The sequence below is a fragment of the Clinocottus analis genome, unplaced genomic scaffold (assembly GCF_023055335.1).
Source record: "Clinocottus analis isolate CAN_PGR_092001 unplaced genomic scaffold, fCliAna1.0.p SCAF_8, whole genome shotgun sequence".
NCBI classification, from domain to species: Eukaryota; Metazoa; Chordata; class Actinopteri; order Perciformes; family Cottidae; genus Clinocottus; species Clinocottus analis.
In genome coordinates, this window is record NW_027176240.1 from 16,937,929 (window position 1) to 16,953,922 (window position 15,994).

A 15,994-nucleotide genomic window follows, 5' to 3' on the forward strand; every position below is an offset into this window, starting at 1 on the left:
GAGACATATCCTCAGTGTTGCAGGACTGGTGATGGTGTCCTTTAAGAGACCAGCATCAGGATGAAACAACTACCAGTCCATGTATTCTGTCTGCTTTTGATGCATTAATCTGGGGAGTTTTTTTTACAACAATGGGCCCATCAATATATTTGCCCTCACTCACCTCCATCATGGTGCAGTTTGATCAATGTATTAATTGTTTGAATCCTAAACTGTTTTTTTTTTTTTCTTTCTGGATGAACTCTTAAACTGAACCAATTTAACATTTTGCTCAGATTTGCAAACATTTTCTTTGTTTTCACACAATTACTGATATTTCTTCCATAATGTATGAGGATATTTGTTGTATCCCTTGAATTGCAGGATGAAATATATACATCACCAGTTGGTATTGGCTTTTTTTTCTTCTTTTTTTTAACGCAGCTGTCGAACGCTATTCTAAACCGTCTAGCTCGCGGCTCGGGAGCCCCGTCTTGAAAGGCCTTGCCGGGTCTGATTCCCAGACTGCGCGCCGCGCTCAGTCAGATCAGCAGCCACAGCATGCCGCTGCCGTGGGGCCGGGGTTGCACCTCACGTGTGTCTCAAGGCCAAGATAAACCTCCCTGTGCTTGGAGCCACAATCCTCCCACCCGGGCCTGGACCGCTGGGAAACTCCTCACAATCAACAAACACAGGTGTGCGATAATTATGGGCTGCCTACTCAGATATCAGGACGGGCTTTCCTCCCCAATATGTCAGTTCAAAAACATTGCGGATGGGTCGCGGCAAACACAGACCCAGTGTGGAGCGTGGATACAGAATCAAGGGTTCCGAACGTCATTGTCGAGTACGACTGCTCGTGTGGGATTAGGCCAACAAGCAATGCAAGCATATCTATTACAGAGCCTCTGCTAAAAAATAAATAAAAAGTGCACTGCCTCAAGGTGCATCGGCTCAGGCTTCTTAAACAAATAAAACCCATCCACACTGATTAGAACATATTGTGATTCTCTCAACTGATGGGCAAAGAGGAAGTGTGCTAATGTCTTTCTATGTTGAAATGTGCAGGGAGCTAATTAGCACCGGATCCAGTTGGGTTGTTTTGTTCCTGTGAGCTTATTGCAGGGTTGATAAACGTGTGTGTGCTGAACTTGTCACGGTCAATGCCTCCAAGTTCAACCTAATATGATACAGCTTTTTCAAGTTATGGCGGCAGGGCGAGTTTAGTCCCCCACTTACTGCATGTTCAAGCTTTGCATACAGTAATTTCACAAGGGGACAATCATTAACCACACATGCACCAGGAACAAGGAAGGTAAACCGCCTGGACAGGTCATGTGTTAATAAAAGGCCTGACTCACTTTGAAATCAATACCAGTCCTTTAAAGACTCACCACTTCACCTGCCTTGCGTCCCCCCCCCCCTCATCCCAAGCCAAAAATGAAAAGTAAACTGTACACAGAACTGGACACGATTCAGTCCCAGGTCCCTTTGTCTGTGAGAAAAGGACAACCCTCTATTCAGACACCTATGAAAACAATCGTTTGTACAGGAGTGGCCTACGAGACATGTTTAGCCAGCTCTGCTAGTATCAATGAGTCCAACTGTGGCTCACCATGTCAGTGATTAAGCAAAAAGCAATGTAGGCTGATTAATTGCTGCACCTCAAACGACAGTGTCAACAATATGGAAAGCTTCAAACAATCTGTCGTCACAGAGCACAGATGTTTTACCTCATCTGAGGTAGTTGTGTTAGATAGTTGAAGAACTGAAGAACTGGGAAACCAGTTAACCTACTGCGCTACAAAATTAAAAAAAAAGCCTTTTTTGCCTTTTAATTAAAACTTGTCTGTCTAATAAAATAAAGTTATAAGACAAGTGTATAAAGACAATGAAAGGACAATGCAATTTAATTTAAAACCTGGTGTGCAGGAGTTGGGTCATGAACTTAATTGCAAACAGAGCACAAACTAGAACACACAAAAAAAAAACAATACATTGGTGTTATGTGTAACCTGATATGGCAAAACCATATGTAGAAAACCCCCAGCTATTTTCATTTTTGCTGTAATCCACTTATGACTGGAATAGTTGCACAAATAGTTTCCACTTCCTCACAAAAGTCCAGTCAATGCTGGTGCATGACTGTGAGTTGGTGTTGCAAATTAGGTGCCTGCTATAAAAGAACTCAAATACTGAACATATGATGTTCAAGTAGTATGACATACTTCACAATACACTCATCTTAGTGTCCACATTTAAATTAATGTGACTGCATGGATAACAGAGGGATGATGAATGGTATCATCCTGGTCTCCTTAAATGTAATTTTCCATTTAAATGTTGTACTTCATATTGGCTTGAATAAACATAAAAAGATCGAATGCCTTTTGAGAATTTGGCATTGGCATAGAGGGGTGGTTCGCACATTATTCTTCTGCACATTCTGCCTGAAACATGTGACAGAAGAGTAAAACAGTAATCGACACAATTTTAAATGAATGGCTTGAGGTGAGAACTTGGGACTTATAATATGACAGTATATGATACTTACTCAGTTTTCTTCCGTTGCTTATTATCAAAGATGTGATTCAGGTTGATGGACCTCTGACCGAGGAACTTGTCCATCCCAACCAAGGACCGGTGCATCACGATAAGGCAGAGTTCATATACTTCTGGGTTGCCCTCCAAAAGTAAACCAGGTAACTCAAACGATGCTTCCTCTCTCCAGACAGGGTTAAGTGTCTTCTCTGCCACCGACGTTGAGTACTTCTCTTTGCCCAGCTGGATGATAGTGTAGGCGTCATTGGTGCCATTTTTGCCCTTGGGCTGTAAACTGGTTGCTTGAAGAACAGTGGCTTGGACATGGGTTGGAAACCACTTCTGAGACTGCTCGCCCAGTGACATCGTCAGCACTGGTTATCAACCGAGAGCCATTCAAAACAAGCTAAATAATAATCTATGTTGTTGGTGTTTTTAGTTGGTGTACTGTGCAAAAAGCAGCGAACATGGCTCACTATAGTTTGTTGTCCATGTCAGTGTGGCTTGGGCACCCACAGCAGCAATCCTTACAGGCAATGACAAGTCGGACAAACTGAGCGAGTCTCATCTTCCGTCGAATCACAGATGTCCAAGCCACTGGTGAGTCATCTAAACAAACACAGGAAGACACAGAACGGCATTAGTATCTTTCCCAGAACCATACGGTGACTCAGGTGGGCGTACAGAGAGCCTTGATTTTGAAGCCAGCTATTGTTTTCAGCCAGCTATGATAACAATAACTTGCACAAATGTGTGATTTTGAAGATAATTGCAGGGCATATCAAGACTAAAAACAGAAGTTATATTGTGCGATATGATTTAGTACAGTCACTATTATTAGAGCTCCCTAAACTGGAGTCTCAAGAAACTGATGAACTCATCCAGTGACACATTTGGTGCCAGTCCATTGTCACTGAATTAGTGGCTGCCTCGGTAGGATGCTCTTTTACATGATCTTTCATCAAAAAGCACCTTTCTTGTTTTAAAACAGGGCTTCAGATGGAGAATAAGAAATTGTAACGTTACTAGCAGTCAAGTAAAATGAGCAACATGAATTGCCCACTCCCTATGAAGCAGCACCAGGTTTTATATCTCGAGACGACTCATCTCTGAAAGGTCTGCATCTCTGATGCTCAACTTGAAATGAAACTGGTTTCATTCACACATTCAACGTGACAAGGGACCTCGGCTGTACATCACAGATTTGACACAGCCACGTGAGTTGTGTTAGGGTGGGCTTTACTTTCAAGTGATCATCTCTCCTCCTCGGGTTTGTCATGACAAGCCCAGCCGCTATTTAATCATTACAGCTGGTCTACACCCACGTTAAAGCAACTTTAAACACTACGCCGCGACATGAACGTGCGACGCGTTGCCATGTCATGTAGAATAACGTTAGCTACGTGCGGCTAGCTCCTCAGCTAGCAGGCACACACAGAGCATCTCTCACAGACACACAGAGAGACACACACACACAGCTGCTTACCTTAGTGTCATTGTCCCAACACTAGAAGGACATTTAGGACTTCAGCTCAATGGAGACTGGCTTCACGAATACATTTGTCCCTGAAGGAGACCGCCAGCTAGTGTGAGTTGTTGCTAACGCCGCTGTTGTTGTCATCCATCGCTATTCACTTCTGTCGGGCCAGCGACGAGCTGTACTTCCTGGTCTGACGTCACTTCCACCTCACCCCGGAGGAAGTTCAAGCAGCAAAAAAAAAAAAAAAAAAAAAAAAAAAAAAAAGGGTAGTCGCACGCGCGCATCCGCACGCGCACGCGCACTACAAACCGCGGCTGCAAAGATCCAGTAATGTTGACTCGACACTTTGAACATGTTTGGTAAATATTGCAACACGTGCAAATAGAGAGAAAAGTAGACACAGAAAAAATAAGACACAGACAGTGTGTCCCGATGCCGGGGTTGAGTTGGGGATATGCTGTACAGGTAAAGCGGCTGAGGCGGCTATATAAATTATTTTAGCTGGCACACTCACCTCTGTGAGACATGGGTATGCGCGCGCGTGTGTGTGGGGGGATGGCGTGGGGGGGGGGGGGGGGGGGGCACTTTAGAGAGGTAAATCATACAAACATGGGAAGTGCTTTTGTCTCATGAGTGGGACATGGCGGTGCAGATAAGGGGTTCACTTGAATGAACACATACATGCTTGTCACCCCACTTGTCAAGTGCATCTTAACCAAACACACCTGCCTATGGTGGTTTTATCGTTCTGCCGCAACCAGTGCAGTATGTACACACCACCGCCTGAGGCTCCGGCTGGGCCATCCATCAAATGGAGATTATTGCACCTATCTGGAGTACATCTCTGAATGAAATGCTGAGGCTTAGTGAAATATTAGGCCCAACAAAAATGTGAGTCAGATAGCATTTAATACATTTGAGGATCTCACCCTCATGTTTTGCATTGCCTGTTGGTGTCAATGAAGCGTGAATAATAACAGTATAATGTTACTTTGTCAGAATGTGGATGTGGCAAAGTGTGCAGGCTATAGGCATCCCAGTTAAGTGTTTAAAAAAAGAAGCTATTTTCCAAAGGTAAAAATGTATTTTTACCATACAAATACTACTACTGTACAATATTCAAACAAAGTATTGATAAACATTTTATTAATAATATAAATTTATAGAATGTTTTGCAAATGTCATTTCAAGTTTCACACAATGTGTCTTCGGGTTTTGGTTCCATCATAAAATCAAACCGTAAAACCGTCATGTTTTTCCATTTTTATTTTATTTCCCCCGAATAGCAGTAAGGTTGAAAACTCCTCTTAATCCATGCTGTCTGACAATATCGGCAATATTCTAGATGTCTTGTGCCTCATTTTATACACATTTCCCCCCAAATTGGCTTGACGTATTTGGTATCTTTGGAAAGAAGAATTTAAGGTTGGCAATATGATAATATAAACTGTGAGATGAGACACGTTTGTCAACCATTTGTCACCGTTAATACTGTTAGCTGTCCCTTTCTCCTCTGAATCAGCGAGCAGAGCTGTTTTATTTATAGATATAGATTTCTCTCTCTCTCTCTCTCTCTCTCTCTCTCTCTATGTGTGTGTATATATATATATATATGCGCATCAATGTGATGATGTACCTGTAGAATATTTCTTAATTTGCTTGATTTAATAAAATTGTCCAAAAGTTTTCATATATATATATATATATATATATATTTATATATATATATATATATATATATATATATATATATTTATATATATATATATATATATATATTTATATATATATATATATATATATTTATATATATATATATATATATTTATATATATATATATATATATATATATATATATATATATATATATATATATATATATATATATATAACACAACACTTTACAGGTACATCATATAATACGCTTTTATACTAGAATTTCCAATAAAAGTTTTGGGTTTGCACAAAAGTTCGGCTGACCAGACTGCATTGTGGAGATTCTTGCTGTTGAGCGTATGGTGGCCAGGAGGGACAAAGTTTGAAGACCAGCCACTGTTTCTAACTGAAGGAGAGATCTGATAAGGCTGTCTAGTCTAATAATGGAATCCGCTTCAACAGTTTAAGCATATTCACGCTGCACCGCTCAGTGATGTATTCTGTCCCATCACTACTCGCGTTCATGTTCAGGAATACTTTATTATCTGTTGCGATTAGCACTGTCAGGTTGAGCTGAAGCAAATAACGACCAGAGCCACGCAAATGTGCCTTCAGGGTCACGACACTCTTCCTTAATTTGACAGTAAGTCAAACACTTTCATATATTACCCACTGTAGGAACATAATACCGCTGTACGGCTCCTTTTGTGAGATAAAACATGAAAGACGCGGCATTCCAACATGACTTGTACCTTTTTATTACTCCCATGTACAGAGAATACATGAGTGCATAGGAAAACAGAATATCACGCTATAAATTAGAGGGTAAGGACCCGCTCCACTCCGCTGAAGGTCATAAACTGTCCGACATGTCAGTGAACCTGCATGCGTGGCCGGGGTCCACATGTTGAACCATATTAGCTGTGGCCCCTAACGGCCGCCATCCACTCCGTGCACATGGTTCTGGTTTAGGCCCCTTTCTTCAACACTAGATAGGTTGTATTACATTTATTAAACACTTTAAAAAATCTCTGGCTGCAAGATTGTCCATCTGTTGAGGACAAGAGAAAATATATGAAAAAGGCATATATGGTGCAGCGGGGAGAGGGGAAACAGTTGTGATGTCAGTGCCGGTCTTAATGTGGTGCAGGTCTGAGTCCTGGACAGATGACTGATTTAAAAGGTATAGCTTTTAGCCAAGTGAACAGTTGGATCACGGATGAGTTTTAATAATAAAAAAAGGAGAAAGGCACACAAATCACCTCTGCTTTGCTCTCAGGAATGTTTCTTTGCACGGCTTTGATATATAGGTGCAGATGTGCGACTGCAGCGTGACGAGCAGAGCTTAAAAGGGCTGCTAAGCTGGGGCAACATGTCAGCCCGGTGACTCCCTAAAAGCCTTGATTTCTACCTTGTAACCTCCAAAAAGAGTAACTGAAACGAATCGGCAAAGAAAAAGAACTTGCAACATCCACGATTCACTGGTCAGTGAGCTCTTTTTGTTTATTAACTCACTTAAAAAACAAAAAGAGCGGGAACATCGTAACGAGCATTTCGATAATATTTGGATTTCTCATCAGATACCCCAAACTTATCAATAATACGATAAAGCAAATTCTCACCATTTCTTAATCTAACTGTCCATTGATTGTTTGTGCAGGAGATGTTCCCCCTTCTGCACGTCAATCACACTGTGTGCACAGCTCTCTACTCCGCAGCCAGCCCTTACACAAGGTCCCCCTCTTTCTTGGTTTACCATATCTGACTGGGCCACCAAGGCGAAGCTGCACCTTTTCTGCCGGACGTCATCCGTCACTTGTACGACCAGAGCGGTTGTTGTGTCTGTGCTTTCAGCGATTCAGTGATTAGAGGCCTACTGGAGGCCTTGTTACCCAAATCCCTCTTGTTATCGTCTTGGATAGAAGTTGTGGGTGCAGCTCGGGAGTGAAGGGTGTCTGGCCCGTGCTTTGGCTTTTTATTGGGCATGTTGGGCTATTAAATGGTCAACGGACTGCAGTTTTATGGCCCCTTACAGACTACTTTACATTTACCCGTTCACGCACCGGTGGCGACACTCGTGGGCAGGAGGAGACAAACTCAGTCGACTGATGAGTCAACGACCCACTTTATCTCCCGCACCACAGACACCCCAACAGTCCGAGTTCAGACTATGAAGTGCTGGGAACGAGTACCTCGAAGCTTGAGACCATAGTTTACTGGAAACTGGATTGCTTTTATTGGTTGGGGGGAAAGTTGTAACAACTCATCTCGGAGACGTATCTTGTTCAACACTGAGGCTAAAATATAGCTTGACGTCAGGTGCAGTGACTATCATGGTGGAGAACTACGGTCCATCCCTCACCTCTTTCCACAAGCTCTGGATCGTGACTGAAAGTCTTTCAGTGAAAGACACAGCCGGCCGAGATGAGCGAGCGTCCAGAGGGGCGTCTCGGCTCACCTTTTAGATGCTCCTTCACATTAAAAGGAGTTGAGGCGGTTCAGGTATCGGATCCCGATGCCTCCTGGACACCTCACCGTGAAGATATTTCAGGCATGTCCAACAGGGAGGAGACCGTCAACTGTCTCGGAACATGCTCGAGGGATATCCCATCTTTCCTGGACGCATTTTTAAATGACGTTTTTACGGATAAAACAGATATCTTAGCTCTTTAGATTATTGCATCAAGTATATGTGAGTGCCCCTCCCATACTGCGATAAAACCCCAAATTCTGATTTAGTGGTAAAACACTTGTCAAAAAAAGAGCAAATTTCAACAGAAATGAATAATATTTTAATATTTTTCATATCCTGATCAATAAGATGTTTTTTCTTGAGTTGAACCAGCCTGTTTCAGTTGGTATTACACCTGGCGTCCACATCTATTACTTTCAGCTCAATTCTGCTTCACATGCTGCTGTTTTCCTCCAACAACCTATTTGTGATTTAGGTTTTCCCCAAACATCCACAAAGAACATCTTTCCCGTCTGTCTCATGTCGTTACATGTGCTGCACGCCGTGGCAATAACTTTACACTTATAGTGAAGTTGCAAAGTTAAAGTAATTGCCTTATAATACCCAAATGTGTTGTGGAGGAAACAGTAACAGTGAAGCGGTGATTGTTTAAAGACGCTACGCGCTGCATGCGTGAGTAAAGCAATGCAGGTAGTACCCTCGCCGTGTCCCCGTAGGCCGGTAAATTAGCGCAGCGGTACGTGCACAGTTTAATGTCAGCAGCACACTCTGAGGTCATGTCGAGCGGGCTGGGGGAACAGGTGTCCGTCCTGCACCCGTATGAAACGACTCGGGCCAGAGGAAGCGCCCACACGTGTATGCCCCGCAGTCAGCCCCTTACAGGATGAAATAATTCATCAGAATGGTTCAGAAGAAAAGTTCAGAGGCATGCTAATGACAAGAGCATGTTCGCAGGGAAAAGGGAAAGCTGTCTGCTCGGAATGAATTGGGAACGGCAGAACAGAGGTTAGGCCATTTCCAACTCCTTGTATCTTTGTATAATCCGTGTCGAGGGCCTGCAAATGTCCAATAGAAACTGGTGCTTTAGCAGCACATGGTCCATGTGTGCATGTTGTGCTCTCTTGGCTTATGTGGATTTCTATAGCGCAGCCTGTTGGATATTCCCAGATGATACATGCTGGAGGAAGAACGTTGCTTTTTAATTTATTTATTTTTATTCCTGTCAATGCTATTTTAAGCAATTGAAAATATAGCATATGGACTACTTTATTTTGTAAAACCCCGGTGCTGCAAAGACATCATTTTCCAATCCTCAGAATACAGATGCAACTGGATTTTACAGTGGGATGATTTAAAGTCATTTAAAGTAATGAATGTAGAACATGCAGTAAATGAGTCCCTCCAGATTACCATTTTTGATGGTGAAATTTATGATGTATCGGTATTTGCATAGCAAATAGGACACATGTTTATATATCTTAGCTTAAAAAGCACTGAGATTTAGAGAGACTGTGCATTGAAAACACACACAAATATAAAGTAGTATACCTTAGCCCTACAGAAAAAAAATGAGTGGGACGTAACATTACGTTCACCATCCTTCAAAGCTAGAAGCAGAAAGGAATCAGCTTATTACCAGTTTGTACAAGGATAAACATCCCACACAGCTACTCAGTCTGCACAGTTTTATAGCAATTTGCTTATATTAAGTATCAAATTAGCATTTTTCTTCACATAATGGCAAAGTCAGAGTTGTGTGGAGATGATGTTCCTGTAGGGACTCTGGTCCTCTGCAGCTGAAAAAAAACTAAAACCACATACTGACTGTTCTATTTTCAGAAATAAGTGTTTATTAATAAATGTGTGCGATGCAAATTTTGCACAAATTACTCGGATTCAAAATGTATTGCATTTGCACAATTAATTAAACAGATATAGTAATTTATGTCAAATAGGCTGTGTATTGGCAATCAATTCCAATATGCCATATCAAAATGCACGTGAATAACTTTAATATAATCAAATACATTGTATGAATAAATGTGTTGAATATTTTAACATGTGTGAGAAAATGTAAAGGAATCTTGTACCAAAGAATCTTGGTGTACAAAGTATTTTATTTTCAAATCTAGAGTTCATGAGTTCAATTGTCAACTCTGATACATTGAGTGAATTACTTTTGTATTAAAACAAGATATCAGTTGTTAATGAATTAAATAAATAAGATCGACCTTCTGTTACTAAATACACGCATGTTTAAGTGAATGAAAAACATCCCGTGCACACAACGTTCAAAAACCTTTTCTTAATGCTTGTGTTGCGTTCAGAGAGATGGAGATAGAGCCTCGACGTAGAAGTTGCATGTGCATAAATCCGCTTTACGGTAATGGCTTTAAAGATGACACAAAAATGTCAGGAAGGTCATGAATGAAAAGATAATGTCCCTCCACCTTTTGGTTAGATGACCTTTGTGTTCCCTCACGCTAAAGGCCAAGAAAGTATGAGCAGCTCCGACCTGGAGTGACACGTTTCACAGATTGCACGTTGGATGACTCGGCGATAGCTTCCGTCACGGATGTCAGCGTCCCGCTATAGAACAAGTGATCAAGACCTCAAATGAATCGTGAAAAGGGAACAAATTCAATGTTTAATGGCTGTTTTTTGGTGTTCATATCTTCCTTCTTTCTTTTCTTTTTTTTGCAGTGGGATCGTGAAAGCAGTAGAGAGCGTGCGTTACTCTGCTGAAGGTATCCAGGTCGCTGTTCCCTGGAGTCGTTCCTCGCTCGGGTCAGACACACTGCTGCTTCCTGTCATCATCCCTCTTGTTCTTCGTCTTCTCCGGGACACATCACCGACACTCTCTAATCTCTCCACACTACGTCCTCACAGGGGTTAGCATGTCTTCCAGATGTCGTAATTGTGGCAGCTTTAGCGCGTTCACAACCTTTTCTTTTTTTTAAGCATAGGTTCTGAACAGTAAGATGGAAAAAAGTGCATTTTAATCGACATTTTAAGTCCTCACACCTCTGTGAACTGGTGATATATTGATGATGGGGAAGTCATTTTTACATTGTCGATGTGACAACAAAGGTCGAGGTCTGTGATGGAGAAACGCTGAAGTATTGTCTCTTTTTTTTGTGTGTGTCATATCAACCACAAAAGGTCACACAGATGACATTAAGCAGAGCCGACATCTCTGATTGGCAAGTTGAAGCTCGTGACCTTCTGTGGTGTACGCAGTCTTTACTGTACTGCGATTTCTTGACATTAACATGACAAATGATAATGACAATTTTACATAGATCTTTGTTTTTTAAGCACTAAGGTGCGCGAGACATTTCTATTCTCGCCGCTCCCTCACGACCACAGTTACCTCAGCTGGACGGGAAGGACTGTGATGTCTATGTCATCCTCTCTCTCACACGCGAATAACTTGTTGAAATAGTCCATCACGTGAAGGGAAGGGGAACCAGAGTCTTCATCAATAAACACGTCTCCACCGAGACAATACGACCCAATACACAACCCCGTCAATACTACGTGAGACCAAGTCAATCTCAGCTAACCTGACAGTTAATCCCTTGAATTTGAATTGATTTCATAACAACACGCTGCGCCGTAAGCGTTTCCCTCTGTTTGTAAATAGTTACCCGTTTTCAATTATGAATATGTTTCAAACCTCATTCTAATTCCTGTATAAAAAGAAAGTCACATTCAAACATGGCTTTTGCCACAAATCTGCTATTTTCCAGTAAAAAAGGCCAATTTGATGCTCATCATGTGCCCTGGTGTACCTAAGAGCTGTTTAAAGAACATCAATGCAAAGACGGATTAAATATTCCTGTATTTTGCTAATCATTTATGAAATGCATAATTATCTCAGCCGCTTGTTGAGTGGATTAGGGATCATTCTCTCTCCGTGTATATATAGTGTCTACCTAACCCTTTCAAACTCCCCAATAGAAATATTCCGAATAATTCGTACGTATATAGTTGGCAGAGCTGCACTCCGGTTCATATTTCATGCAATGTGAATGACTAATCCATGAAATGTGTGGGTGGGATGATTAACACAGACACCAGCACTGAAAATATGTTTTCTTTGAAACTCTGAATGCGATACCAACATGAAACTATGAATAATTGGCAGAGAATGGGAGCCTGTGTCGATTTAGAACTCGGAAAAAGCAGTTTATGACTAATTGTGTTAAGTGAAAATAAAGTGCACTTTTGTTCCTGGGATAATTAGCTTTTTAATGTTGCGAGGGGGGATTGCGGAGGCTCTCCTGGGCTCCGCCGCTTTTGGAGGGAGCCCTCTAGCTCTCCCACGGGGAAGTAGAGGCAGCGCTCGGTACGCGTCAGCCAGCAGGCCGGAGGAGAAACCAGCACGCACAGGAGCGGTTGCTACTGTGTTGTTTTGGCTCAAGCTGAGGGCTCAGGGCAGTTTGAATGTCAAACTGTATCAAAGTTGCAAAAACTTCAAATTCACAATTTCAGCAACACCCAATCTAGATAACGACGTTTATTCCAGCAGAGGAAATAAGGTAAACAATGCACCAGGAAGTGCTCGCCGGCAAAGCAACTAAATCCTCATGTATGCGTCACATTATGCCGTAGTCCTGTTGGTAAGTTTCAACTGTTTTTCTATTGTCAGCGTAGTGTGAATGTGCTTCATCGTGTCTGAGGCCGTTTCTCTTGATGTCGTAAATAATTTTGCAGTTTATGCACTGAGAGTTTTTGGTCGTAATAGTAATAATCTGGCCTCTTTAGGGGTTTTGAGCAAACTCATATTTCAAACGCTAACTGTCAGACATTGTTACTACTCATAAAAGCCTCCTAATAACAGAACATAATTCAAAATGTATAGCGTTATCCCCACTTGGGAAGTTAGAGTACTTTTCCATGAAGCCTATATTTGGACCACTTGCACACGCTACTTATGCAGCGCTGGATAATTAGCTCCTGAAAACACCTTTAAATGTAACCAAATTCATTCCCATAGAGGGGGAGCCACTAAAGGGGGTTTGAGGGAGCGGGAAATTCAGCGTCTGAAAGAGGTGAAGGAAGAGGAGGATTTAGGAAAAGTAGGAGGCGGCGAGGAGAGAGGGAGAGAGTAATTACTGGATGTAAAGGCCACAAACAGAGCTCCTGCTGTCGCTGAAAAATCAAATCTGTCAGCAATTAGAAGGAGGCCAAGCGGCACTTGTCGGTGGACAATGGGGCCGGAGGAGAGCGGGTGAGCAATTATTAGAGCTGATAGAGTACCTTTATTTATCTAAACAGCAGGTTAGTTGCCCAATCTCCTCTTTTGTCACTTGTTGCTTATGTGAAAGGGGCACCACTTAATCCGAATAGTTTTCCTTGTGGCAACCAACGTGTATTATGCCCGGCCAAGAGCTGCGGAGGGCTGCTTTTCAGCGCGGGGCAGAATAATCCAGGGGTTGATCTCATGCTCTTGCAATGCCTCTTTTGCTCAAAGCGCTGATCAGGATCCCTTACGTTTGAAGCTATTTATTAGAAGTTTAGAGAGTGGGTTGGGGGGTGGGGGGGCACTACTCTAAAACATGTAGTCATTATCAAAGACCTCTGCTCCTTGAAGGGGCAAAAGCCCACCACAGAGAGGGGATTTGAGATACACGGGGCTTATTTTCATTCACAGCCAACTGCAAATACCGAGCGCCGTTAAAAACTCCGGGGTTCTCACAGAAATGTATCATCCTCATGTAAACCAAAAGACTACTTTGTTTACTTCATGAAAGAAATGTTATTGAACTGAGACTCAGGAGGGGATTATTTGGGCAGCAGGATTATTAGTGGTTGCTTTGAACGTAAACTTCTCAACAAGTGTAAGATCAACACTTAGCACTTTATAATATGTGAAGAAAAAAAATCACAAGTCCTCCCCTGAGGGTCCGACATCGTCGGGAAACATGTGAAGCCAGTTTAATAACGGGATGTAATGATGCAGATATTAGAAACTGCTTTTTTCTTAGCTATAGCATATAGCATAGCACACACACAGATGCAGTTGACTGCAGCACGTCCTTCTTGCATGTTGATATTCATTTTATAAATGTTGTATATACATGTGCCATTGGTTCTTAATTTTTCTCAATAAAGACAACAGCTGAGAAAAAATAATAGTCACTTGCACTTTCGTTAAGAGTGCAAACCAGCGGCGTCTACAACCGTCATGTGTTCTCATCGCGTCCATTGAAAAGTAAAACTTAATTGCGTCAGCATCTGTCAGGTGCAGAACGCAGCGGCTTGGAGCTGCAAGAATAATTTAAGTTTGACGAGTCAGCGACGCTATAAATAAAGACAACGGGGGCTGGAGTGGCGATAAATCTATTCGATGAATCGTAAAGTTTATGTATGTTTAAAAGAAGAAGAATCATATGGGAGAACTAGTTTAACAATTATGGCCGAATCGAGAATCAAACTATGTAATTTGCTGATGATGCGAATTCATTCCATTAATGATGCGCGCATGTATATTTGTGATGTTTCCCACTGGGAGTGTGGAAGTGGAGAGCTGCGGAGCGTCGGCTCAACAGTGCAGTATCTCCTAACGTGCTTGATAGCTCTTGTGCTGACACAGGGTAATTTCCTCAAACATCCTTAACTGGAGCCGGAATTAATATCAACTTCGCTCTCAAGTGCTCTGTTGTCCAATTAAAAGTCAAATTGGAATTTTTTTATGGACAATGTTTCAACTAACTTGGAGAATAACAAGAATTGGCAAAGTTTATTTGAAGGATGGTTTGGAGTGAGTAGCTGATAGTTTCTGGATAAACGTCTAAAACGTCCCGCTAATATTGAATATAAATATTTTTCATTTGCTTACGAAATTGCCCCGAAGAGCGTAGAGTCATTTCCAACGTGTCTGGGCTAAATTACGGTGAAGTTATTGCTCCGTGACATGTTGCCTCCTCAGTAGTGCCTGGACACGCTATCGTCTCATGAACGGCCCTCCTTACTTCTGACTGGCCTCCGCCTCCCGGATCGTAAAGAGGAGGATATTTGCGGCGATTCAGTCCGATTGTCAATAAAGTATGCGAAGCGTTGTATAGTGGTGTCTTAAATATTCCTTTATATATGAAACCCAGATGTGAAAAAATATGAAATCCCATAAATCACCGGGGGGCTGATTAGCTCCCTTTCATTTGGCCATTGAAAAATGCATAAGTACATCACTCATGGCTCAAAGCAGATTTCTGGAGATTACAGAGTTGCATATTTTCTAAACAGCGACAGGTTTCTCATGTGGTTTACAGAGCAGTCTGAAGGGGGGAACGCGCAGGCAAGATTCATAAACTGGAGTCTCCGACGGCTGATTTTTTTAGGTCGACATTAAGGTATTTGCCTGTTTCTCAAACATAAACATGTGCTTCTGCGATGCGCTACCGACCCGAGACGGAGCATGTGAGGAGCTCGTCTGCTCGGTACGGTCTTGTAAAAAGTGGAATCCATCGATCGGATTTTAGGTCGGAGAAAGAGAGAATCCGTCTGAGTGGATTTGGGGGAATAAATGATACTCTTTCCTTTCCTGATGCACCTTAATTTGAGGCAAAATTTGTGTGATTGGAAACTTTGTCCTGGAAAATTGGTGGTCACTGGGAACACATGAGAAACCATGTTGCTTTTCTTCAAACTGCTTTCACAGCTTAAACAAATTTAATAAGACTTTCTTTTGATTGACAGGAGAGCGCTCTCCCACAATGTCTTCTTTTTGCTCTCACATTCCTCGTCAGCAGCTGTGCGGCCGTTTTCAATGAGATGGAGGCTGAAAATTGGTGCTACACACACACACTCACATACACGCTCACATACATACACACACACACACACTATCGACATGGAA

The 15,994-nt window shown here is 42.0% G+C and overlaps 1 protein-coding gene across 8 annotated transcripts in view; it reads right to left on the bottom strand.

The window, feature by feature from the left end:
* Positions 1-4,176, bottom strand: part of LOC137780012 (rab11 family-interacting protein 2) — a 94,339-nt gene extending 90,163 nt beyond the window's left edge. For all 8 annotated transcript variants that reach the window (XR_011077099.1, XR_011077095.1, XR_011077097.1 and 5 more), the window contains exons 1-2: positions 4,007-4,176; positions 2,534-3,129 (exon numbers count right to left, since the gene is read on the bottom strand). Coding sequence is in view for 1 of the 8 variants with exons in the window: in XM_068568316.1 (XP_068424417.1) it covers positions 2,534-2,886 (353 nt within the window). In the remaining 7 variants the exon portion in view is untranslated. The remainder of the gene's footprint in view (positions 1-2,533; positions 3,130-4,006) is intronic.
* Positions 4,177-15,994: the final 11,818 nt, after the last annotated feature.